Genomic DNA, 26,977 nt, shown 5'->3' with positions numbered 1-26,977 from the left:
TGAAGGGTCCTGGGTTCGATTCTGGTCAAGGGCATGTACCTTGGTTGCGGGCATATCCCCAGTAGGGGGTGTGCAAGAGGCAGCTGATTGATGACTCTCTCTCATCGATGTTTCTAACTCTCTATCTCTCTCCCTTCCTCTCTGTACAAAATCAATAAAATATATTAAAAAAAATATGCTAGTCTCTCTACCAAAGTTTTAGTCATATATATGTGGTTTTAAAATATGATTAAAATTATAATGTAACCTAAAAAAGTTTCTCTTTATAAGCATTATTTTTCTAGATTTCAGAAATTTTAATTGTGATGGGTCTTAAAATTTTTTAATTTTATTTTTATTTTTCCTCTTTATTGATTAAGGTTAATACATGTGTTCTTATCCCTCTAAAGCCCCCCAACCTCCCACTCATGTTCTCACTCCCCTGGTGTCTGTGTCCATTGGTTAGGCTTATATGCATGCATACAAGTCCTTTGGTTGAGGGTCTCAAATTTTTAGTCAATATCTGAAGTTATGCTACTACATGTGCTATTTTGAGACTAAGTGTAACATCATGGCAGTTTGAATAAAACAGCGTCACTTCTCATGGGGTTGCTTTCTTCCTGGTCATAGACATTAAAGTGATTCTGGGGTATTGCCTTATTTTGAGATTTCTTGTGGGTAATGGTTGTGGGTAACTGTCCTAAATTCTTGTTAGTGAAGTAATCTTAAAGAGAGGCAGGTCTAAAATCTTAACAAAGTTCAGAGTCTTGCTTCTACAAGGTTTCTTTGATGGTTTAGGGCCCTGCCCATTGGCTGTTAGCTAGGGATACCCCAAGGGGTGCTAAATATGACTTTAAATGGCCCATTCTTTGTATAATAAATGATCTCTAAAAAGAAACTAGTCACTCCCTCCTGCCAGTCTCTAACCACTTCCTGTAAACGATAGCACACAGATCCATTTTAGTTTTGCCAAGTGAAAAATTTATTTTTGCAAAGGCAGTTCCCCACCTTTTCTTTCTTTCTTCAACAAACACACATACACATACACACAAAGGGTAGAAACAAACATCTTACCCATCATATGTAGAAAATGGTGTATCCAAGGTATAGCATGCTATCTAATCAAGATCTTATCAAGAGTAAATTTTTGGGTACCTTTCATTGTATTTTCTAATAATAACAGATTCAGAATGTATCTTGATATTTGAATGCTTTGTCCTTCTTTGCCTAGGTATTTTTGAATGACACAAGCATGCTAAATTATTTTCTAATTCAGATACTTTTACAGTGGTGTCTGGTAACAGAATAAGGCAGAGAAATGATTTCCATTTTGGGAAATGAAAATATTGTGAGTAAGATTGCAAAAAGACAATTGTACAATGGTAATAGAGCTAGCACTATAATGTTTTGTGTTGAACTTGAGAATCTTTCTTAGAGCCGGGTGGGTGGAGCTATGCACAGATTAAGTTTTGTAAAGAGGAAGTTTCCCAAACATAAGTATCTAAAATTGTTTAACTTAAAGTTAGTGTACTTATTTTGCCAAAACGTTTTAGCAAAGGGAGGCAGTGTGGTAAAATATATTGACTTGAAATCAGACAGATAAAAGTTCAGATGTCTGTTCATCATCTTACTTATTTTGTGACTTTGGACAGAATAACTTGAATTTTCTGAGCCTCAAGTTCTTGATTTCTAAAATGGGGATATTTTAAGGTACATTATCAGAATTAAAGAAGTAGCAAACGTGAAAGTGCTTTCTAGTAGCTGCTCAATAAATGTTAGTATATTATATTATTAGTATAGTATGTAATAATAATTGACCTTCCAAACATGCCCATCTTCTTTTACCGTCACAGCTCCAGAGCTTCTCACAGTAAGGGGTGTGTATTATTGCTGTGGTGTCCATTGTGTCTGGCATAATGCTCCATGTCTTTAAATTGAATGAATGAATGAAATGCTCTGTTTCACAAGACAGCCCAGAGGGAGCTCCAGTTTAGTATCCATTGGATTGCACTATAAATTTTTCTTCTCTAGTGCTTATTCCTTTCAGCAAACACTGTATTATATATATTTCACATGCCAAGAAAAACTCTTTTGACCCTACATCCTTCTCTCTGCTCCCTGTTACAGCAAAATTTCTTGCAAAAGTTGTTTTTGTTGTCACTAATTTCTTCCCATCCTTTTTTTTTTTACATTTAGTTTTTAAAATTGTTTTTAAAAATATATATATATTTTATTGACTTTTTTACAGAGAGGAAGAGAGAGGGATAGAGAGTTAGAAACATCGATTGGAGAGAATCATTGATCAGCTGCCCTCTGCACACTCCCTACTGGGGATGTGCCTGCAACCAAGGTACATGACCTTGACCGGAATCAAACCCCGGACTCTTCAGTCCACAGACCGACGCTCTATCCACTGAGCCAAACCAGTTTTGGCTTAAAATTGTTTTTAATTGAGGTATAATTGACATATAACATTATATTAGTTTTAGGTATATAACATGATTTGATATTTATACCCATTGTGAAATGATCACCACAATAAGTCTAGTTAACATCTGTCATTTTACATAGTTAACTTCAACTTCATTTTCTGGTGATGAGCACTTTTTTTTTTTTTAAGTTTACTCAACTTTTATTTAATCCAATTCCCCCCCCCCCTTTATAAATTAAATTATTATCTGTATACATATTTTAACATTTCCCCCCCCCCCCATATATACCCTCCCTCCCCAGAGTTTTGTGTCCATTGGTTGTACTTATATGCATGTATACAAGTCCTTCGGTTGATCTCTTATCTCCCCCAGATCTCCCTACCCTACCTGCTGTAATTTGACAGTCTACTTGTTGCTTTACTGTCTCTATATCTATCTTTTGGTTCATCAGTTTATAATGTTCTTTATTATCCATAAATGAGTGAGGTCATGTGGTGTTTCTCTTTCATTGTCTGGCTTATTTCACTCAGCATGATGTTCTCCAATTCCATCCAGGTTGCTGCAAATGATGAGAATTCCTTCTTTTTTATGGCAGCATAGTATTCCATTGTGTAGATGTACCATAGTTTTTTGATCCAATCATCTGCTGATGGGCACCTAGGCTGTTTCCAAATTCTAGCTATTGTAGACTGTGCTGCTATGAACATAGGGGTGCATATATCCTTTCTGATTGGTGTTTCTAGTTTCTTGGGATATATTCCTAGGAGTGGGATTACTGGGTCAAATGGGAGTTCCATTTTCAGTTTTTTGAGGAAACTCCACACTGTTCTCCACAGGGGTTGCACCAGTCTGTATTCTCACCAGCAGTGCACGAGGGTTCCTTTTTCTCTGCAACCTCGCCAACACTTGTCGTTTGTTGATTTGTTGATGTTGGCTGTTCTGACAGGTGTGAGATTGTGTGTATGCCTACCTTTATAAGAACCTGCCAGACTAGAGTGGTTGTGCCAGTTTACACTGCCACCAGATATGTGAGAGTTCCAGCTGCTTCACATCCTTGGCAAGACTTGATGTTGTCATGCTTTGTAATTTTAGTCGTTTTAGTAGGTGTGTAGTGGTGAAGTGTCTAAAGTTGCTTGCTACAGTGCCCATATCAAGTTTCCATTTATAAGCAGGCCCTAATATTGTAGAAGGCATCATTTTTTTGCTGTCACTGAGTGTTCTGATATCCCCTTGGACAGGTAGTACAAATCAGGTGGATTTTTGTTCTCCTTGCTCGTCTTTCTCGTGCCCTGACGTCAGGTCTGTTTCATGGACTTGCTCTGTCTGCGATCCTCTCTGCAGTGGCGTGCAGGCCCCTTGCCTCCTCCTGGGCTGTGGGTGTGGAAGAGTTGCCCTCCGACTGTCCAGGGTTCTTGTGCATGCCTGTCCATGCCTTCTTCCTGAAAATGGTTCCCCAGGGCTTCTGGGACTCTTCCTTTCAGCTTCATCTGGGAGTCTGGCATTCCATCCGGGCTGGGAATGGAAAGTGGAGTGTGACGTCCTCTGACACCCTCCCTTCTTGTAGAGGGTCTGAGGTTTGTTTGTTTAAGCTGAACAGAGGATGCCGGAGATAGAGTTTGAGTCAGCTCCACACTAGCTTAGGCTCTCCTTTCACTCTCCTGGTTCCTCCTCCCCTCCCCCGCCCCCTCTGGCCAGTTGTTTCCTGGGCTTCGCCTGAGATACACTGCACAGCGCTAGTCCCTGTCTACCACTGCCGCCGAGAAAGGCAGGCGGGATGGAGGAGAAGCTGCCAGGAAGTTTCTGACACACTGAACTGCCGGCTTCTGCCTCTGCTGATAGCACAGGAAGGGCAGCAGTAACCTCAGTAGAAAGGCATTCAGAAGCCTGCACCGAGCTGTGGGCTTGTGGCTAACTCCCTGGAGGAGAAAGGACCGGCCTGGAAAATGCCTCTCTTAGATTCATCTTATTTGCCACCAGCCATCTTTATTTTGACTCATGTTCTTGGGATTGTCGGTGTTCTATACTGGAAGAGATGTGCCAGAGGCAGAGCAGGTAACTGGTATTGAATTATTCTTTAAATCTAGGGTGGGTCTTTTGAGGTAGGGATAGATGACGGAAGTCTTACCAGTTACTTTTCTTAAAGGGCCAGTACATCCTTTCATCTGTCAGACATGAGTGTGTGTGTAGACCTACTGAGAAAACCGGTCCCAGGGCAGCCCAGTGCCCGTTTTAGGACCCACACGCTTTCCTGTTCTATGACGCTGCCTGGCTGGAGGGTGCTGGTTTGATGAGGTGATGTCTGGGCCCGAAGCTGAGGGAAGTGGCAACTATGCTGACTTGTGTCCTTTCTCAGAGAATCAAGCCCTTCCTCTCCTTACTTTCTCAATCTCAAAAGTGGTTTGGGGGTCTTTGTTTTTAACCTAAAACATCCATTAACTCTGTCCCCTTCCTCCAGGTTTAGAGGCGGGGAAACTTGTAGGCTTACAGAAGTTTCTGGATTTGGCGCAGTTTCGGGTGAGAAAAGACAGAAGGGGAAAGGTCAGTGAGGAAGCTGGGTGCGTGTCTTTGCCCAGGGGCATCTTGGAACACCTCCGAGGGTGCCTCTGTTCTCCTCGGTGTGACTGCGCCTGTCCTTTTCCTCTCGGGCAGCTAGACAGTGTGCTCTGTGTGCCCAAGTCACCCCGGTAAATGCAAGGAAGCTAACGGTTCTTTTCCCCAAGGGACTGGGTCCAGATATTAAAAGTAATTAAAAAAATGGTAACAGACCCTTCTTTTCATCCCATATTGCTATTATTTACATTATATTCCTTTAACTTCTAAACACCCAGCGCTGAGGTGTGCAGTGTTTAGCTGATTCTTTTCCTCCAGAGTTGAAGATTAATAAAGTCTAACTTCTGCTGGAGTACATCCTTGGATCCCAGTGCCTTCATTACTGTCATTGTGATCTGCTTACACTTCCAAGCCAAGTATGGAAATATTGTTGCTTTGTCTCTTACAAGTTAAGATGGAGGTTTGATGACATGACTTAGATTTCTATTAAAAGTTCATGAATGCTTGACAGAATTAGAATTAGATTCAGTCATTCCCCAGTGTCCTTTCCAGTAAGTCCCAGAAAAGTTTTGACTAAATATTCAGATCCCAGTAAGTGTATCAGCAAAAACAGAACATTAGAAATATGTTTGCTTGTGTGGTAGTGTGTTTAAAAAGATATCACCAAATGGCTTTCCTGAAATGTGAACTTGTATTTGAGCATAGAAAGACATGAGTAAGTTATTCATCCCTATATATATTTCATACATTATGAGAAAAGAAATATTCAGGTGGAATTGATGCTTTCCTTTCCCTGTGCATTATGGTAATGACATTTCTAAACTGATAATCGCTAATATTAAAATTAATATTTTAAAAGTTTTCTTCAGTACAGCTGGCATGGCTCAGTGGTTGAGCATCGACCTATGAACCAGAGGTCATGGTTCAATTACCAATTAGGGCACATGCCCCGGTTGCAGGCTCGATCCTCAGTGTGGGGTGTGCCAGGAGGCAGCCAATCAATGATTCTCTCTCATTATTGATGTTTCTATCTCTCTCTCCCTCCCTCTTTTTCTCTGATTTCAATAAAAAATATATTTTAAAAAGTTTATCTTTAGTGAAGAATTTTCTGTGGAACTTAGGAGTCATAGTCCTATCTTTAAGTGCTTTATTGATCAGTTTAAAAAAATAGTTCCCTGCAATACCGTGTTTCCCCGAAAATAAGACATCCTCCGAAAATAAGACCTACTTACAGGTTTCCTTCTGAGTAAAATATAAGGCATCCCCCGAAAATAAGGCCCCCCTAGGCTAAACATGAGAGATTTGGTCCACTGATTCTGAAAGAAATGGAGTCACAAGAAATTCACCAGGAAATTCAGGAATTGGATTGTTATGATGATATTCCAGAAGATGATGATATGATTGTCATTGAATAAATGAGTAAATTCTTGATACTGTAGGATTCACAGTTTGTCTGGTTTGTGTTGACAACTACCGTACTACCGTACCGTATACAGGTAATAAATTTCCTTTATTTTCATTTAACAATAAATGTGTACCGTATTCTTCTTCGTGGAAAAATAAGACATACCCTGAAAATAAGACCTAGGGCATCTTTGGGAGCAAAAATTAATATAAGACACTGTCTTATTTTCGGGGAAACAGGGTAAAATACAACATAGAAATAAATTAGATGCTAAGGTTGATATAACTGTAATTAATTAATCTCTGATTTCAATCAAAATTACCTGGTTTTATTTGGCTTTAACATAAGTAACATAAATGTGAACCTCTAAAATTGATTTATGCTATTAAATTCTGCAGTTACCTGTTCTATACGTTGCGTTCCATATCAGATTTGTTTGACTAAATGTTCTCTTGTCAGAGTTGAAAACCGCTATCTATATTTCTGAGGTTCCTTTAGCACTGTAATTCTAAGATACCCTGTTGTAGTAAGTCCTCACCATTTGTATAGATTTCTTGTTTCTTCCACTCTCAAAGTTGGTAACATCTGCTATTTTGCTCTTAGAGTTGGAAGGTACCTTACCTATTAACTAATCCAGCTTCTTACTTAATTCTACCCTTGTCAGAAATCATTCTTTCCTGGGCCTGTGTGGCTCAGTTGGGTGGAGCATAGTCCCATACACCAGAAGGTGGCAGGTTCGATTCCTGGTCAGGGCACATAAACACATGTTTCCTGTTGGTCCTTGCTTTGTTGAGGCACATATGGGAGGAAATAAATTAATTTTCTCTCTCACATCAATGTCCTCTCCCCCAATCATTAAAAACATATCCTCTAGTGAGGATTAAAAAACTTGCTTAAAAAAAAAGTCATTCTTCCTTTGCTTGAAGGGCTCTGATTGTTGAACATACATCCTATGATCTATTCATTGTGTTCGTACCTGGGGAGTTCTTTTTTAAGCTGATACTTGCCTCTTTTTTTATTATTATTAAATTATTCTCTGTGTACATATTTTAACATTGCCTCCCCCCCCCTTCCATACATACCCTCCCTCCCCAGAGTTTTGTGTCCATTGGTTGTACTTATATGCATGTACACAAGTCCTTTGGTTGATCTATTATCTCCCCCAGATCTCCCTACCCTCCCCGCTGTAATTTGACAGTCTACTTGTTGCTTTACTGTCTCTATATCTATCTTTTGGTTCATCAGTTTATAATGTTCTTTATTATCCATAAATGAGTGAGGTGAAACTTGCCTCTTTGTAATTTATGTCCATTAGTGCAAATTTAGTCTAGAGAAGACCAAGTCTATTTTGTCTTCTAAGTATCAGGCTTGCTTATATTTGAAGGCTGTCTTCTTCAGCCTAGGGATTTACCTTTTCATTACTATAGATGGTTTCTTAACTCCTTATCTTTCTGGTATTTCCATTGGTCAGTAAAATTATTTTTGCTCTGAAAATGAGGGGTGTGTGTGTGTGTGTGTGTGTGTACAGGTAAAGGGAGTGCAGCACTAATCACTGATTACTATTCCTTAGCTTTTCTTAGCTGCCCTTTTTCTAGGGGTTATGGGTCCATTGTGAGGTTTGGGTATATAGATACAAGGCTTTTACAGCCATGTTCCCAAGTCACTGTCTCTTCAGCTACAGAAAGACAGTCTGTACGGAAGCCATATAATACTTGTAAGGCAGAGCTTAGCATTCAATTAGTATTTAGAATTTTAAACAGTTTTCAATACTGTTTAATACTGTTTCAGCCCTGTCCACACTTGCATTCACATACATTATCTCATTCCCCAGTCTTCCTCCTGTTTTAGTTTGTGTCTTCCATTTTTCATTTTTTCTCTTTAGGACTGTTCAAATAATATCTTTCCCCTATTTTTTCTCCTCCCACAACCACCCCTAATCTGTCTTCTGTCTGTAGTTGGAGTGATCTTTCTAGTATACAGAGCTGTCTGTCACTCTCCTGCTTAAAAATTCATCAGTACTTCTCTGCTTTTAAAAGTAAGTTCAAAATCTACAGCATGACCTAAAAGGCTTTTCATGATCTGCCCCGGCCTTCTTCTCTGGTTTCATTTCCTGTCTTGGCCTTACAAGCAGCTAGTTAGTAGTCCATCATCATTTTAAAGCTTGTAGATCTCTATCTGAATTGCCTGTGTCCTCTTTTCAACTGGACTCCTTGATGCTTGTCCTGCAAGGGAAGCAGTTGCCACCCCTGAAAGCCTTCCTTGACTGAAGGAAGATTTCCTTCTGTGCTTCAGTTGCACTGTTAGTACTTCTTCAAACCTGTGTTGTCATCTTCCTTAGCTTGTCTCTCTCCCCCCATTAATTAGATTATATTAGACCGGACGATCTCAAGAACAGGGACTCTTAGTCACTTCAGTTTCTCAAGTGTTTGAGACAAAAGAGATGTCAGTAAATTGTTACCTGAACTAATAAATAAAGGAATTAAGGTAGCATTAGATATAAACTGTAGCAATTTAACCATGTCCTGTTCATTTTTGTATTTATAGGGCCTGGCTTAGCTAGAGTATGGCCTAAGGTGGTGTTCATTATAGGTTAATTGAAGGATATAGGGTTGCCCTGTGTTTTAGTTTATTAATGTCTCACATTGTGATAGTATAAACAGGAAAGGAACTTTATAGTTACTTGAAAAGAACATTTGCGATTTTGTCTGTTTGCAAAAAGACAAAATTTTTCCTTTCTTTGGGTCTTGTATTCTTTCTTTCTTTTTTTAAATATATTTTATTGATTTTTACAGAGAGGAAGGGAGAGGGATAGAGAGTTAGAAACATTGATAAAGAGAAACATCGAGAAACATCAATCAGTTGCCTCCTGCACATCCCCTACTGGGTACATGCCCTTGACCGGAATTGAACCTGGGACCCCTCAGTACAAAGGCGATGCTTTATCCACTGAGCCAAACCTGTCAGGGCGAGTCTTGTTTTCTTTATCTGTAAAACAAAAGGTTTGGACAATCCAACCTCTCTCTCTCTCTCTCTCTCTCTCTCTCTCTCTCTCTCTCTCTCTCTCTCTCTGTTAATTCTCACCTGAGAATATTTTTCTCATTGATTTTTTTTTTACAGTAGCTCCATCACACTGTTGAGTCGTTAAACTTAAGATCATTTATAAAATGGCTAAACCCTGTGCATGAATTGTTGTCACTCCTCCAGAGACTGCCGTGCGTTTGGTTTTCTTAAACTTCTGCATGAGGCTTTAGGTATCGTACTTAAATTTTGTCCTGTGAGATTTGGTGTAGCTTTTTGAGATTGTTTTTAATTTTTATTTCTCCATTTATAACATCAGCTGAGCATCTTCCATTTGTATTAGCTAAAAATTGGTTAAGCTTATAATAGTTACTCAATAAATAGGTGACATATATTTGCTCAAATAAGTAAAGCATTTGATGTTTTAATGAAGATAGAATTTTTGTCTTTTTCTTTCCCTAGCTATTTTTTTCTTTTCTAGATTTGTGCCATGTGGTAGAAAGATCATAAACTTGGAGCCAGAAGTCCTGGCTCTTCTGCTTACTACCGTGTGATGCTAGACAGGTCACTTAGTTCCTTGGGACTTCAAATTTCCAATCTGTATGAGAAGAGAAAAGGTTCTCTGATTTTCTGTGATTCTGGTAGTGTGATCATCTGGCTTATGCTTGAATGTGGTATGGAATTGTGGCTGAGAGCAGGTTGAGAGTCTGGGGTCAGACTGCCTGTGTGTTCAACCCAGTTCTTGCCCTTACAGGCAGAGTAACAATCTGTTGGGTCCTCTATTTTATCTGTAAAATGAGGTTAATAATAAATTGCCGAAACCGATTTGGCTCAATGGATAGAGCGTCGGCTTGGGGACTGAAGGGGCCGGGTTCGATTCCGGTCAAGGACATGTACCTTGGTTGCGGGCATATCCCCAGTAGGGGGTGTGCAAGAGGCAGCTGATCGATGACTCTCTCATCGATGTTTCTAGCTCTCTATCTCTCTCCCTTCCTCTCTGTACAAAATCAATAAAATATATTTAAAAAATAATAATACTGCATGGTTGTTTTGAGTTTCAGCACATGGTAAGGACTGTATAATTGTTTGCTATCATTATTATAATTTATTTTTACTAAAGATATCACTGAAGTCCTAACTGGTTTGGCTCAATGGATAGAGTGTCTACCTGCTGACTGAAGGGTCCTGGGTTTGATTCTGGTCAAGGGCACATGCCCAGGTTTTGGGCTTGATTCCTAGTAGGAGGTAGCTGATCAGTGATTCTCTCTCATCATTGATGTTTTTGACTTCCCCCCTCTCTCTCCCATCCTCTTTGAAATCAATAAAAAATAATAATAATAAAATTCTTTTAAAAACAAAGGATATCACAGTACTTTCTTGTGGGCTGTCAGGACAAAATAAGTGCTTGTCTTTACCATTGGGAACTAAGAAATGAAACTTTGGAGTTTGATAGAGGATAATGAAACCTTGGTTAAGTTATTTAGCCTTTTTAAGTCTTAGTACTTTCATCTCTAAAACAGAAATGGTAATATCTCTCTTAGAGAAGTGTTGGGGTTAAATAAAAAGATATTGAAAGTTTTTAGCACATTACATGTGAACTCACAGTTACAATATATGCTCAATTAATTTTAGCTTAGGTTATTGAGTGCCTTCTAAGTGTGTTAGAGATTGGGATACGAAGACAAAAGACCGTCCCTGCACGAGAGGAATTTATTTATTTTTGTTTGTTTGTTTATTTATTTATTTATTTATTTATTTATTGTTTGAAGGATTACAAATAGTAGTACATATGTCTCCTTTTCCCCCTCCTTAACTTCCCCCCAGTCCCTCCCCCTCCCACCGCCACGAGAGGAATTTAAATCTTTTCATAAAAGGAAAGGCTACTAAATATGAATCAGGAAATGTCTATTCCTTCTTGTTCTCTCTTCCCTATTTCTTAGGCATTTCCTTTCCTAGGACAAGGTAAATGCTAGGAGGACCCTTCCCTCCAGGGCTGACTAAGAGGAGTCTACTAAGAGGAACAAACTGAGCAGAGTTGTCACAGGTTATCAGGGTGACTGGGAGCTTAGTCAAGGAGAGATAAAGTCAGCCCTGAGTCCCGTTATTAGTAAGTAGTAACAGGATTATTAGCAGTTTGTAGGGGGAGGGATGCCCGGCAGGGAGTGAAGGAAGCTGTCGGGGACTGAGACTGGTCACAGGGCTTGTTGAACTTACTTCTTTTCACTTGCAGTCTTCCAGGCTAATCTCTGGAAAAGTGCTTTCCTGGGTGCCGCCCCTCCCTCCTGCCTTCAGGAACAGGATTGGAAGAAGCATTAGCCTGAAGGAGTCATTCTATTTAGGGAGCTGGAGCAGAGGGCCAGTGATTAGGCCCTTATCTGCAGTGAGCCCTTTCTGAGTGGCTGGGGCCTGGATTGGGGTGTCTGTCCTCCGTGGACAGAAGCTTGGCTTTTCTGTCCCCTGGTTGGGTCAAAATTGTGAAGAAGCGATAGATGGGCTGGGCCATCTGAATAAAAAAAGGCCTCATTGTGTTTCTTCAGCATTCCAGTGTCTGGTACAATTAGCCAAGACTCAGAAAACAAGTTGGACAAACAAGCCAGCAGCCTCCTCTGATGGATAAAAGGATTTCTGGCACAGCTGAGTTAAGTGCACTGATGGTGAAGGCAAGGTGGAAGGTCTGGGAAGAGGAGGGGACTTTGGGATAACATTCCTGGCTGGATGAGGGGAAAGAATGGAGCAACCAGGAAAACTACTTTTGAAGTTGATAAAATCTGCTGTGCTGTTCTACCCGAGAGGCTGGCTGGGGCTGGGCTACTCTGAAAAGAGGGTGGAGTCACCGTCAGGGAGAGGTGGTGACCTCCCTTCGGGCCACGGTAAATGTGGGGAAGTGAAGCTCCCTCTGGAATGTAGGAAGCTGTTGGCAGCAGATGGGCTCACTCCCTCTGTGGGCCTTCTCATTCGGTGAACACTTTACATGTACTTCTGCCTGGGAAGAGGCAAGCCCGAGGAACGGTTGTTGGGCAATAGATGCACTGTTTCTGACTTGGCAGCAAGCCATTTTACCTCACCGGCTCTCCTGTGATTGTCACAAGCTTCTGCTCTGCAAACGAGTACCTCAAAGACCACCTTCTGCCTGCTCACTCACTTCATAACTTGGCTGTACTTTCACATATGAAGCTCCCACCTCTGCTGTTTTGAACAGGATGCTATTTGCCTGAAGACCGGGACCCAGTTTTTGGAAATGCCCTAGGGAGGAGCTTCATCTCTGACCTCAAGGCGGGGAGGAGATCAGTAGGAAGTGGTGGGTGGAGCCATCTCTCCGTACTTCTGCTGTCTTTCTTTCTCTGTTCATCAAACAGCCCTTTGGCTATCTGTTCACCTCGAAGGCGTTTTTAGGCGCACAGGCCACTAGCTGGAGGTTCTCCGGGACCCCCTCCTTTTAGGCGGGGACAGCAGACACAGGGGTGCAATGTGGCCCAGGTACCAAGATGAGCACGAGTTCAACGCCCACCTGGTTTGTCGCATGTGCTGTATGGGTTAGTATGTGACGTTTCTTTCTTTGCTTTGGCCTGAGACTCTCAAATAGCCCTTGATCTCCCTGACTCAGTATTGAATGGGCTTTGAAGCCTTGTAGGCATTACAATCTGGGCTTGTTAAAATGTGAGTGAAATAGACTGGGTGCCCCACTTCCTGGGGAACTTGTGAAGCTTGCAGTGACTGGCAGTTAGGAGCCTAAGCTTCGGGTGTGGGACTGCTTTATAGAGCCTGAACTTATGCTAATGCTTTTGCCTGAGTCCGGAAACCACGTTTAAGGTCAAGTTGTATAGTTTTGAAAGTCCAGGGTGTATTTTTAGCAGAAGTTGGTTGGTTTCAAAGTCCACCTCTGAGCCCACTTCAGGGGTACGGAAAGGGAGGAGTCGTGGCCTAGGTTTCCTCTTTGGAGCCGATTGCTAGTTCTCTTACACTTACCGTCTCTGCCAGCTTTGAGGGAGGGACAGAGGCTTGAAGGTGGTCTCAGATGAGACCTAAAGAAGGGTGGGAGGCCAGAAGAGTCTTTTTTGCTGTGGCTTAGCTAGCTCATGATAAAGGAAAAGAGTTCATTTAAATTGTTCTGTGACCTTGATTAAGTGGCCTAACCTTTTTGGCTATAAGCTTTCTCAGTTTCTAACTGTAGGGTATACAGACTGGTATTTGAACTAAACATCAAATCCTCAGTTCTGGGTAAAATAAAAAGACAAGCAAAATGTAGTGTGCCTTTCATAAAGCTAAACTTATTTAAAGAATTGTTCTTTATTCTGAAATAGTTTCCTTCCTACATTTTTGATACAAAAATGCCCTTTACTTTACGAAAGAATTGTTGTTAGGTGGTAGTTTGTTTTTAGATGTCCTCATTTAGCAAAAGAAAGAGTTGACAACTTGTTGTTAGGTTTTCTAATTCATCTGGAAACATTTACTGGTTTGTGAAATCTAAGTTTGAGAACTTCTGGGTTGATAATCCTAATATATTTTGATTTTATATTCTGAGTCTTTAAAGCAGAACAAAATTGTGACCCAAGTAGGCAGATTTTCACTAAAATTGAAATCGCTGAGACCTCAGAAGAAATCTCAGAAGGAGAGTAGCTGAGCTAGGTTCTGATCCCGTCTCCTGACTATTAGGCCAGTACTGCCAGATATTTAAGTGCTTCTTGAGAAACAAAGCTGGTACTATACTAATGTTTGGGGCACACGCAGGGAATATTCAGTTATTGACAAGTAGTATTGAGATGTCCTCCCTGCGATCTAGGGAGAGTCTTCTGCATCTGAAAGTGCTTAGAGATGAAAGGGTCCCTTTTCTGTTAACCAAGTGTAAGGAAATCTAGAATCTTTATGGAAAGGTTCAGGGCAAAAACATGTCTTTCTCTCACCCTATCCCTTAATCCCCTGGTTGCTTCAATTATCTGCATGAGGCTCCTGATCCACCACTTAACAACCATAGGAACTGGAAAAGTTGCTTAACCTTTCTATGCATTGTTTTCCTCATTTGTTAAAAGGAGATTAAAATAGACCCTAATTTATAGATTTCATTATGAAGGATAAATGATACTAAAGCACTTAGCCCAGGGCAAGCTCCCCAGGTGATTTTGATATGACTGGTTCACAGACTGGTATTTGGGAACCATTGACCTAATCCAAACTGCTCATTTTATAAAAATCTCAGACTCAAAGAGGGGAGATGATTGTCCTAAAAGGTAAGAACCAGTGGCCAGGAAACCCAAGTTGTAGACTTGGTTCTGCATCTGTGTGACCCCCATCTAAGTTCTTAAATCTCTCTTGATTTCAGTTTCTTCATCTTTAACATGATTTTTTTGAGGATTCTTAAACTTCTCTATCTCTTTGTACCTATGAAGTATTCAGTTTTCCTGAATGTGGTACTCCAATAAAAACGTACTCTAGAAACTACAATAGTTAGCTTTTCTCCCTTTTCCCTTTCCTCACATGCTTCTGTCTCCATCTCTGTGGCTCTTTTCTTTTGCCACCATGCTTACTCCTGGCTTATTTAACTTTTGTCCTGCAAAGAATTTTACATATATATTTCTTTGTGAAATCTAAGTTTGAGAACTACTGGTCATTCAGTCGTTAAGTTGTTTGGTCTTTTAGGCTTATAATGACCAAACAACTGAACAACTGAACGACCGGTTGACCAGTCACTATGATGCACACTGACCACCAGGGGGCAGATGCTCAATGCAGGAGCTGCCCCCTGGTGGTCAGTGTATTCCCACAGCAGGAGCGCTGCCCAGCTGTCCAACAGGCGCCGCTATCAAGAGGTGGTGGCAGCGGCAGGCACAGTGAGGCCTGGATGAGCGGGAACGGTGCAGTGCCTGGCCCAGACTCCGGCTCCTCCCTGGTCACTTCACACATGACATTACCTGAGGGGTCCTGGATTGCGAGAGGGCACAGGCCAGGCTGAGGGACCCCACTGATGCATGAACCTGTGCACTGGGCCTCTAGTTATTAATAAAGTTTAGGTTTTACTAAGAAATAACGTAAAATTTTAATTTTGCATTGAAGTTTCTTGGGTTTTCCCCCCAAATTCCCAAGTCTTAAGACATTCTTAGTCTGCACCAACCCTTGGTGATAGGTGCCTATCATGAATCCCTGTTATGGTTATAGTTTGCACCTCTCTTCTTCCCTTCATTCTATAGGACCATATTTTGTTGCCTTAGAATAATTTCATGCTGGCAGTAGAGTGTTGTGGTTCATGACAGATTGAGATTTGAAGGTCAATTCTGCCACTTACCATGCAGTTTCTGGCAAATTATTAAGAAGCCTTTCTGAGCATCAGAACTATAAAAAGAAGATAAATAATGTACTTGATAGAATGTGATGATTAAATCAAATACTAGAGACAATCCTCATACAGAGCCTGACACAGAGTAAACACAATATACAGGGTGTCCCAAAAAATGTATACACACTTTAACAACTATTTCTATTATATCTTGAAAATAAAGTATATCTTAATAAATGCCTTTATAATTATTCAAAGTGTGTATACATTTTTTTGGACACTATTTCTCTGTCAGTTTTTAAATATATATATATATATATATATATATATATATATATATATTTTTTTTTTTTTTTTTTTTTTTTTACAGAGAGGGAGAGGGATAGAGAGTTAGAAACATCAATGAGAGAGAAACATCCATCAGCTGCCTCCTGCACACCTCCTACTGGGGATGTGCCCGCAACCAAGGAATCAAACCTTGGACCCTTCAGTCCACAGGCTGATGCTCTATCCACTGAGCCAAACTCGTCAGGGCACCTAGGTCAGTCTTACCTCCTAAAGTTGACATATACTTCTGAGTACAGGAATCATTTATAATGATGGCGCCATTATACATTATTGGTGAGACATTTTAATGGTTTCATCTCCAATTCATCCCATTTTCTTTGGGCTTACATTAAGTGGTGCAAAGTTCCTGGGCCCACATGTGGCAAAGATTTAGGAAAGCTGTAAATGTGGAAGGGATATCCGAATGGAAACCCCCGCTCCCTGCTGAACAGCAGTCTTTTCATTATCATGAGACTACGTTTTAGTCTGACTTTGAAAATACCCTTTTAAAGTGTCCCTGTGGATATAACCTTGGCAGATAGTGGGCTCTCAGTATATTTGTTAAATGAATGAGTTTGCTTTGAGTGGTTACTGTTATATTAAATATTAGATATTGAATGAAATTTAAAGCATGCTTCTTGACTCCAAAGGGCTACAAGTTCAGCTAGATAAATGGGATTTACATGTAGAGATAGCTTTTATGTACTTGTGTGCCAAATAACTTGAATAAACACAGGCATCTGGAAGCATCCAGAGGTGCTGGCATAGTCAGAAAGGTGTAAAGCAAGCATGTCAAACTCAAATTCTAACGTGGGCCAAATAAGGTTGAAGTTTAGGTGGGCCGCAAAAAAAAATAAAGCTTTAATTTTCATAGAAACATAGGTTTATTTCGATAGAGATATGCTGAATACAAAGGGCTAAAATAAGTGAGTAATCGTTAACATAAAATAATAGGACATGTTAATAAAAATTAATATTTTTTCTTAAACATTACCAGATACCGAATAACTGCATAAATTAATAAGCGTAGCGCAAATGAATCTATTTTTCTTGTTCTTCGAAAGCAAAATATTTCCTGTTGCGAACACCAAACAAGTGAGTCCAAGACTAATGACATGGCAATCGGCTGCTAAAATATTCACTGCTGGTATTAGTGGAGAGACGTGGTGCATCTGTGTATGAGGCACATAAGGGAAATGAATGCAACACGGTTATAGTAATCAATCAATCAGTCATTAGCGAATGTTGTAGTTCATTATTAATAATTATGTATAACAGTATGTTGTAAAAATTGTTATGAAAAATTTTTAAGAAATCTATTTTATTGATTTTTAACAGAGAGAAAGGGAGAGAGATAGAGAGTTAGATACGTCGATGAGAGAGAAAACATCGACCAGCTGCCTCTTGCACACCCCATACCGGGGATGTGCCCGCAACCAAGGTACATGCCCTTGACTGGAATTGAACCTGGGACCTTTCAGTCCGCAGACCGACGCTCTACCACTGAGCCAAACTGGCTTCGGCAAGTTATGAAATTTTTATTAAAAAGTTTCTTACAGCCGGGACCGGTTTGGCTCAGTGGATAGAGGGTCGGCCTGTGGACTGAAAGGTCCCGGGTTCGATTCCGGTCAAGGGCATGTACCTTGGTTGCAGGCACATCCCCAGTGGGGGGTGTGCAAGAGGCAGCTGGTCGATGTTTCTCTCTCATCAATGTTTCTAACTCTCTGTCCCTCTAAATTCCTCTCTGTGTAAAATCAATAATATATATATACATATATATATATATGTATATATAAAAGTTTTTTACATACTGGTGTATTGGCTGGGCCACAGAACTATTATGGGCCCCATGCCGTCCTCGAGTTTGACATGCTTGGTGTAAAGCAGTGTTTTTCAACCTTTTTTGGGCAAAGGCACACTTGTTTCATGAAAAAAATCACGAGGCACACCACCATTAGAAAATGTTAAAAAATTTAACTCTGTGCCTATATTGACTATATATAAAGTAATTCTCTTGAATAGGAATCAAATAAACACAAAGAAAGTATTTTATAATTACTTTATTATGAAATATTAAGTAAACAAAATAGTGAAAACTTATAAAATTCTTGTCTTGTCTGCACCTACGGCACACCAGGCAACATCTCGCGGCACACTAGTGTGCCGCGGAACAGCGGTTGAAAAACGCTGGTGTAAAGGGAGAAGTGCTACCTCCAGAGGACCTGGTAAGGAGGCTCTAATTGGATAAGACAAGAGGAGGCCAGATCTAAATCCCAGTAGGCGGAAAGGGAGAAACAAAGGCCAGAATGTGAAAGTTAAGTGTGTAAAAAATGAGATCAGAATGGTCGAAGTTGACTCATGCAGGGGATAATCTAAAGATAAAGTTGTAAGAGTAGATAGATTGTAGATTTTTTTCAAGTCAGAGGCCATACCTTATTTTTATCTCCTCCAACCACCGGACACAAACAGAATAAAAACCGAAATTGGATTCCACGTGGTTGTAACGGGCTATGGAAGATAAGGAGTTGGACTCGCTCCTCTGGTCCTTTGGGAGCCACTAAGGGGTTTTGAGAAGGGGGTGATATGGCGGAGTGGGAATTTAGGGAATTACCACGATTTGTTGAAATAGGCTATCTGCTCTACTTGCCACAACCTCAGCTGTTAATTGTTAGCTTCCAGTCTGTACCCTCAATTCCAACTGCTCTCCTGAACTCTAGACCTAAGGTTTCAGCTATCTGCAGGAAGGTCCTAACATCTCATCATTTTTCTTCTGCTGTACCCAAACTGCCCTCACCCAATCTGTGCCTCCTATTTTCCTTATCGCAGGCACCACTCTTCCCGCCTCGTTGCTCTGACTAGAAACTTTAGTTATCCCTTTCCTGCACTATCTGTATGAGGCTCCTGCTCTAACCACGTAACAGCTATATGAACTGGAAAGTTGCTTAACCTTTCTGTGCATTGTTTTCCTCATTCGTTAAAAGGAGATTAAAATAGACCCTAGTTTATAGATTTCATTATGAGGGATAAATGATATTAAAGCACTTAGCCCAGGGCAAGCTCCCCAGGTCAATAGTTACGGGCTATTGTTTCTGCCCCTACAGCACCATGCAGCTCTACCTGCCCTCTTTACATTCCTGTGGCTTCTGCCCTAGTTCAGCTTAGATTTATTTCTTGTTTGCCACAGTAGACCCCTAAATCGTTCTTCTACCTCTTATTTGTCTCTCTGCTGCATTCTGGCCTTTAGTCCAGGGCCAGAATAATTTTTCCATAAAACCCTTCGGTTTAGAAAATGTCAATGGTATCCTTTTAGCTATTTAATTAAGTGCATACACCCCTCCAGCTTTCTGAACTGACACGACCTCAGGTGACCTTCTAGTTTCTTTCCTCATTACATTGCTAAGTGTACACTGTGCATCGTTATACTGCAATATTTCCTGAAACACATCCTGTGTACTGTATGTCTTCAAATTGCTGCTCATGCTTTTTCTTCAGTTTGGAATTCCCTAATCCCTTTTTGTGCTGCCAAAATCCTACTCGTCATCCAAAGTTCAAACACCATGCCTTTCATGAACTCTTTCTTTTATCCCTCGGTCAGAATTAATCAACTGTATTTACCAGCATGATTTTATGGAGCTTGTACCTGGTGTGTTAGTTGTTTGGTATTATTGTTAATTATTATGTTTTAGTCTCTGCCACTAGATTGTAAACTTCATGAGGTGAAGGAATAGGCCTATTCTGACTGTTTCCCTTCTCTGTCAGCTTAGGTATAGCATTTTTAGATTTCCAGGTGGTTGGTGCTTTCTGGGGTTCTTGAACCACTTGTGATTTTTCTGTGGCCTTCAGGGAAATAAGCAAAGGCTGTTTTTTCATGTGCTTTTAAAAAATCCTCACCTCAGGATATTTCCCCATTGATTTTTAGAGAGTGGAAGAGAGAGGGAAAGACGGAGAGAAATATCAATGTGAGAGATACATATCGATTGGTTGCCTCCTGTGCAAGCCCTGACCAGGGCCCGGGCTGGGGAGTATCGTGCATAGTCTTGATCAGAATTGAACCCCGGACCCTTCAGTTTGCAGGCTGATACTCTATCCACTGAGCCAAACCGGTTAGGGCTCATGTGCTTTTTAAAACAATATATAATGCACTGGACAGAATTATAGGCTGTATTGAATTTTTACACAGAACCTTGTGCCTCAAATGCAGGCTTCCATTCCAACATTGGGCCTATATTTTACTTGCTCCTAATAGAACATATAGATAGGTAAACTATGCTACCTTGCAGTAAGCACAAGAGGAATATCATTTAAATAAGTGTATGTGAAGGATGGGAAAAGCTCCTGGAAGAGGTAGTTAAATTGAATGCTGAAGAATGAGTAGTCAGAGAAGGGGGAGCTGGAATCCATGCAGAGGAACAGTAAATACAAAGTCAAGATTCTTCAGCAAAGTGGAAAGTTAGAGATTTTATGAAAGGGTTGAGAGGGATGAGTGGCAGACAGGCATCACATTATAGTAGGTCTCAAATACCAAGCTAAAAAGTTTGAATATTATCCTGAATGGGAGGTGCCGGGCCTAGGAATCAAGTAGAGCTGGGTTGAAATTTGACTTTATTACCTTGTAATCTTGGGCAAGTTACTCTTTGGATTTTATCTTTCTAGTAAAATAATATCTAGCATACAGAGCTGTTGAGCATTAGAAACAATATGTGTAAAATGCTGTTAACAATATTATTAGAAGGCTAAGGAGTCATTGAAGGATTGATTTTAAGGTGGATGGTAACAAGATCAGTCTTATTAGAAAGATTGCTGGCATCATTGAGAGAAGGGTGATGACTTAGTCATTTTGGGCTGCTGTAATAAAACCACAGACTGGATGGCTTAAACAACATATATTTATTTCTCATAGTTCTGGATGATGGAAGTCCAAGTTCAAGGCAGGTGCAGATCCGATGTCTAGTGAAAGCCCTCTTCCTGCTTCATAGATAGCTGACTTCTCACTGTAATCTTCACATGGCAGAAAGAGGGCGAGAGTTCTCTGGGATATCTTTTGTAAGAGCACTGATCCCATTTAGAGGGCTCTGGCCTCCTCTCTTAATATTATCTGTCACATTGGGGGTTGAGATTTGAACATATGAATTTGCGGGGGGGGAGGGGCACATATATTCAGTCCATAACAGATTGATGATAGTAAGGAAATTTGTTAGAAGCAGGAAGAAAGGAGCAGTTTTTGACAAGTTGAGTTTGAGATGAGCATGAATTTTTTAGGAGGCTATTAGACATATGACTGGTACTTAGGACAAAGGCTTTAGCTGAAGATATGGATTTAGCAATTATCAGTGTATAGGCTATAATTGAAACCATGGGAGTAGGTGAAATTATTATGGGAGGATGTAAGATAACAGCTATACTTAACTTTTTTTTTAAGCTATGTTTTTTGGTATGTTTGTTTGTTTGATCTTACAGTGTATATAACACCCAACATTTTGTATTTAGTTTTAGGTGATTTGGAACAACCTCCTCTCTAGACCAAAAAGGAAGGAGGAAAACCAAGGTAGAATGGAGTGTCGGATTCAAAAGGGAGAATGGATTTAGAAAGTGAAGGAATGATTAGTAGTGTCTTCTGGGTTGGCAATTAGGGGGTGTGGGGAATCAGTTTCAGTGAATTTGTGGGGCTGGAAGCCAGGTCACATGGCGGAGGAGAAGGTGGGCAAGCAGACAGTGAACATTGTCCAGGAAGCCAAGGGGAAAGAAGTTAAAAGGTATACAAGCTAAGGATAATGGCTGGATTAAGGTTCCTGAGGAAAAGGAAAGTGGGGAGGATCCAGATTTTAGGTGGAAGGACTTGATTAAATTATTGGGAGGGACATCTCTGCCAGTGAAATGAAAATAAGGAACACTAGGTATTGGTAACTTGGTGACCTGTAGTGGTCTTAATAAAGTTGGACACAAGTATTAAATTCTTCTAATTAAGTAACGCCCAAGTGATTAATTGATGCTTCAATGTACTCAATCTAAGAATTTCCCAGTGGGTAGTTGGGTTCTCCTTTGTCAGTATATAGCCTTTGGTGGGACTAAGTTTATAAGAAACATGTACAAGAATATCTCCTTTTCTGTGATGGACTGTTTTCCTCTCACATAGGGTACCTCCTGCAAATTCTACCTCCAGTGTTAGGAAGAAAATCTTAGCTGGGCCTGGAATTAAAGGAGGGATTTATGTGGAGGGTGCCAAAACTTAAACTTATTACAACCTTTGGAGCTCGGAGCTATTTGGACCTTTCTGAAGGTCTGTGATAAAGTTGCTCTTTGGCTTCCCTAATGAATTTCCTTGCTAAAATATTAAGATCTTTAAACTTCAGGCACCGCAATATCCTCTTGTCATGATGCTTAAATCGGGAAAGAACTTTCATGTAATTGATGCGTCTGCAATATAGGATCTTAAGAAAGGATCCCTCAGCTCTGGGGCAGAGTTGTCCTATAAAACCTTTCTGAGGAGCTGTGGCTGATCTTGGGAAGGGCTTGAACTCATGCTGTCCTTAGAAATTATATTCAGAATTAGTATTTGCACCTCTTCCCCTGGATTGAAAGCCAGTTTTTTAGATAATTGGAAGCATGACTGATGTGATACCATCAGATTTCCTTAGTCCACTATCTTCCTGGGAGGGCTTAGTACATGGGTCCTCAAACTTTTTAAAGTGGGGGCCAGATCACGGTCCCTCAGAGAGCTGGAGGGCCGGACTATATGAACTACTAATTCCTACTATAACACCTCGGCTGCGCTCACTGCCCAAAAAACCTGGCGGGCCGGATCAGACTCCTCTGCGGGCCGCATGTGGCCCGCGGGCCGTAGTTTGAAGACCCCTGGCTTAGTAGGTGAACAGAGGCGGACTCTTTATAGTAAAACTGTTCACGTAAAAACATTCAAACCTGTAAAAACTTTTGTGAGTTTATTTGAGCCAAATTGTCGACAATTGCCGGGAAGCAGTATCTCAAGGGATTGGGGTAGTGCTCCGGAGAACGGTGGTTTCTCACCTATTTTATACATTGCAATCTAAGGAAGGGTGGTAGGCGGGTTACATGAAACCCATTGCTGATAGATTAGAGAGGCGGGAGAAAGCAAAGGGGGCAGGGAACCCTGGGATTGGGTGAAAATTAAATGATAGATACATACTTAGGTGGGTGCAGGAGAGTTAACAGTCAACAATTAACATGATAACAATGAAGGAATTTGTGGTATCTGTTGATTGTGCCCCAAGGGGTCCAGAAAAAGGGAAGTTACAAGTTACCCAGACATTTCAAGGGTATGTTGTCATAGATGCAAAAAGACAGGTGGCTCAGTTAAGGTAAAGGCTGACCTTGTCAGTGAAGATAAGGGCCTAGAAGGTGACTACCCACCATAACTGCTTTTAATTAAAGTTTAATTTCAGACCATTCTTTGTGGTTACTTTAGGTCTTTGAGTTTGTAAGACCGCCATGCAGGCCTTCCCTGAGCTTGTCAGGTTAGCATGTGGCCCCTTTCGACCACAGAACCATAGAAAGTTGATCACGTTAGTCACATCTTTAGGTCTAAAAGAAATAAGGCAGTGGACTAAAAAGAAGTCACATGGATTCCACCTCTTCTTTAAAATATTGATTAGTTTAAAAGTAAATCTGTTAATCTTTTCTATCTATCTATTGTTTAACCTGTTACGGCAAGCATATGTAACTTTTATAATGAAAGAAATTCTAAAAAAGAAATAATAAAGTGTGATTTCTGAGATAATTTTGTAAAATTAGAAACAGACTATTATTCTTGGTTATGAAGATAATAAATATAGTGAAACGTCTGATCTGGTATTGGTGAAAATGTCATGGGCGGAGTTTTTAGTTAGCTTACGTCTGCACATCTCAGCACACAGGTGATACTTGCTGGGATGTTGGGGTTTTAACATATTGGACTGGACTCTTGTAAGATAACTTTGTTCTGATTTCATTCTGTCTATTTCTTTAGCCAGTAGTAATAATATATTGGCCAGTTTAGTTTTAGTTTTAGGTCTAATAAGTTTTAGATCTTTAGCTGTTAGAAGCTGTGGGATGTGGGATATACAAAAAGTAAAATATGGTCTCTTTCCTTAAGAGTTAATGATCTTATTAATGATGTAAGAATAAGCTTTTGAAAAGTTCAGAGTTCTATACCATTATGTAAGTGCTGATGGAATGATTAGCATGGTAAGTACCATAAAAATTTGGAGAACAAAGAGACTACTGAGAACTGGAGTTGTCAGGAAAGGTTCTCAAACCCAAAACTGATCTTGTCAGTCTTCTATTTAAAATCTTTCAGTGCTCCCCTCCCCTTCCCTTCTCTTCCTTTCATCAGTTTCTTGGTGATAGTGTTTAGACTCCTGTGCTTGTCATGAAAAGTCATAATTTGGTCCATGGCATCATATCCAGTTTTAAGTCTTACCACTATCTAATACACATCCAGTCTTTCAACCATCCTTAATATTTGCTGTTTTTTGAGCATGAATTTGCAGTAGATGAAACCATGTAGTAGCTTTGTCCCTTCTCTTGTTAATGTCTCCTGTTAACTTCTCATCTTTTAAGGTTTAGTTAGAGTCACTCACCTGGAAATTTTCACTAACCTGCTCCCATGCTTCCCTCCCCTTCTCAGATGGACTGCTGTGTTCTTGAGCACTGTGTGCTTACTCTGATGCAGCACTTAACAGATGTATTGAAGTTACTTCTCTTCTCTGTTAGACTGTTAGCTCTTTCGAAGGTAGGGACTGTGACTTTGTGTAACATAGTCTGTTCCAAGCAGTGTAGGTCCTTAAAATATCTTTTCATTAAAAAGTAAATGAGTGAGTGAATGAGCTGGGTTTTAAAGAATAAATTGAATTTGGAGAGGTGGGGAGGAAGAAAGTAGCATGTCACAAGGAGAAAATAAATAGTATGAGCAGTGTGCCAGTGACTTCGATGAGACTAGTTGCAGGCTGATTCTGATTCAGTCTGTGGATGATACAGGCTTGGAAAGGATGATGATGATGATGATGATGGATAACTGAGTCAGCATCTAAAAAGAACAAGTGATTGAAATATGTTGGAATGACAGTGATTAAATCGAATAAAAGTCCTGGTTTCTTCTTAGCCGGTTTAGCTCAGTGGACAGAGCGTTGGCCTGCTGCCTGAAGGGTCCCGGGTTTGATTCTGGTGAAGGGCACAGGCCTGGGTTGCAGGCTCAGTCCCCAGTAGGGGGTGAGCAGGAGGCAGCCGATCAATGATTCCCTCTCATCATTGCTGTTTCTATCTCTCCCTCTTCCTCCCTCTCTGATATTAATAAAAAGATATTTTAAGAAAATTTTGGTTTCAAATACTTGCAGGACCCTATGAAGTAAAAGATAGATTATACTTGTTATTTTAACAGTTCCAAAGAGAGCCAATAGTTAGAATTTATAAAGAAGTAGCTTCTGAAACTCTATGGAACTATAATATTAAATTAGTATGTGCTCTGTTATGAGGTAGTGACTTCTCTAATTATCTTGTTATTTTTATTTTTGTTTTTTCAGTTATAGTTTACATTCACTATTAGTCTCAATGTGGCTTCTTCTGTAGATCATTGTTTATAACTTCTGTTCAGCTAGTCTTCAGTTGATTATTCAGGTTGATTGATCTATAACTTAGTTATAAATCCATCTTGGCACTCGGAGGAGGTGAGTAGAACTTCCACCTACTCCACAGCCAGCTTGGATCTTCGTCTGTTATCTTAAGTTTTAAGTGTCATGAATATTGTAGATGGTTTGGACAGACCTTTTAACCCCGAACATATGATTCTTTATTGTTGAAGGGATTGATGCATTAGCAAGGAATTAAACTATATAACTTCTAAAGTACACTCACTCAAATCCTAAGGTCTGTGGTCTGTAGTAGGAAGAGAGAATTGTTCCTTGAAAAGCAGGGAAGGGTTCAAGGCTGAAAGAAGGATGTGAATATAAGACTATCGAGTGACTGTAAATTTAGAAAGTAAGTAGATGTGCAATTCACCTGAAGTAGAAAGAGAGCCTGGCGCTGTTTGGAATGATACCTGCGTAGCTTTTAATAGGGACCAGGAGAAGGGAATGCTTGGACAGAGGAGCGAACACCTAACTGAAGTTTGTGTGAATTACTAGAGAATCAGGTTTGTGTAATTCTGCCACTTTCTTCTGACATGTTCTCTGACTTGGAGGAGAAATGGAATTGTTAAGCAGTGGAGATAATTCAGGTTTGGAGATTGTCATGTGAAGTGAGTAGTAGAAGGTTAGGCAGGTGGGAGTTGCTGGGGTATTAATGATGGCAGCTTTGAATTGCTTATCCATGTTGTCTAGCAAAGATTTGGGTAATCTTAGGTGCTCTTAATTAATACAATAAGAATGGAATATTGGAGGTTGAGGGTGATTAGGAGGTGTGAGAGATTGATAAAGATGATTGCTAAATAGTTGTGTGGAGAAGGACTGAGGCCCAGGATGTGGCCTTGTCATGGCTGGATATGAATTGAAAGCCAAGCAGGCTCAGATGCGTTGTCAGCAAACATGTTGAAGTAATTTGGGGTTCCTGCCAGACAATACATGTGGAGACAATGAATGTGAACCAGGTGTAAGGGAAGGTTAAGGCAAATTTGCCATGTGGAGCGGACGGGAAGCAGGGAATGGCCGACTGATAGGATGATTTGAACAAGATGGTATAGGAAATGGCATGGACTTCAAATAAATAGAAAGAAGTGGGGTGGATGGGTCTGTGTCCAGGGAGTGGCTTTGGGGAATTGGCAGCTTGGAAGAAAGTGAGTTCGTCACAGGATTGGGCCTCTCTGGAGCAGTCATTGTCAGGTATTGATGGTTATGTTTCTGTCAAAGCAGTGGACAAAATTGAGACCAAAGGAGTTTGCCTAGAAAGGAATGCGGCCTCTGTAAGACTTAGGAGAAAGGGGGATGGAGAGAGGAGCTGTGCAGTGGGTAAAGTGGGCAGCTTTGGGAGTTGGGCTGGCTGGTAATGGCTGGA

General features: G+C 40.4%; 1 protein-coding gene across 10 annotated transcripts in view; it reads left to right on the top strand.

Moving 5' to 3' along the window:
• MACF1 (microtubule actin crosslinking factor 1) overlaps nt 1-26,977 on the top strand; it is a 333,277-nt gene that overhangs the window by 93,412 nt on the left and 212,888 nt on the right. Inside the window, exon 1 of one of the 10 annotated variants that reach the window (XM_084873245.1) lies at nt 4,181-4,463. The exons of the other annotated variants lie outside the window; for them this stretch is intronic. Within the exon in view, the coding sequence (XP_084729371.1) occupies nt 4,355-4,463 (109 nt within the window). The 5' untranslated portion in view covers nt 4,181-4,354. Of the gene's footprint in view, nt 1-4,180; nt 4,464-26,977 lie in introns of those variants that run through there. 10 annotated transcript variants of the gene reach the window in all.

Source organism: Pipistrellus hanaki (genome assembly GCF_964339955.1).
Source record: "Pipistrellus hanaki genome assembly, chromosome: 2".
Classification (NCBI taxonomy): domain Eukaryota; kingdom Metazoa; phylum Chordata; class Mammalia; order Chiroptera; family Vespertilionidae; genus Pipistrellus; species Pipistrellus hanaki.
This window is presented reverse-complemented; position numbering and strand designations above follow the sequence as displayed.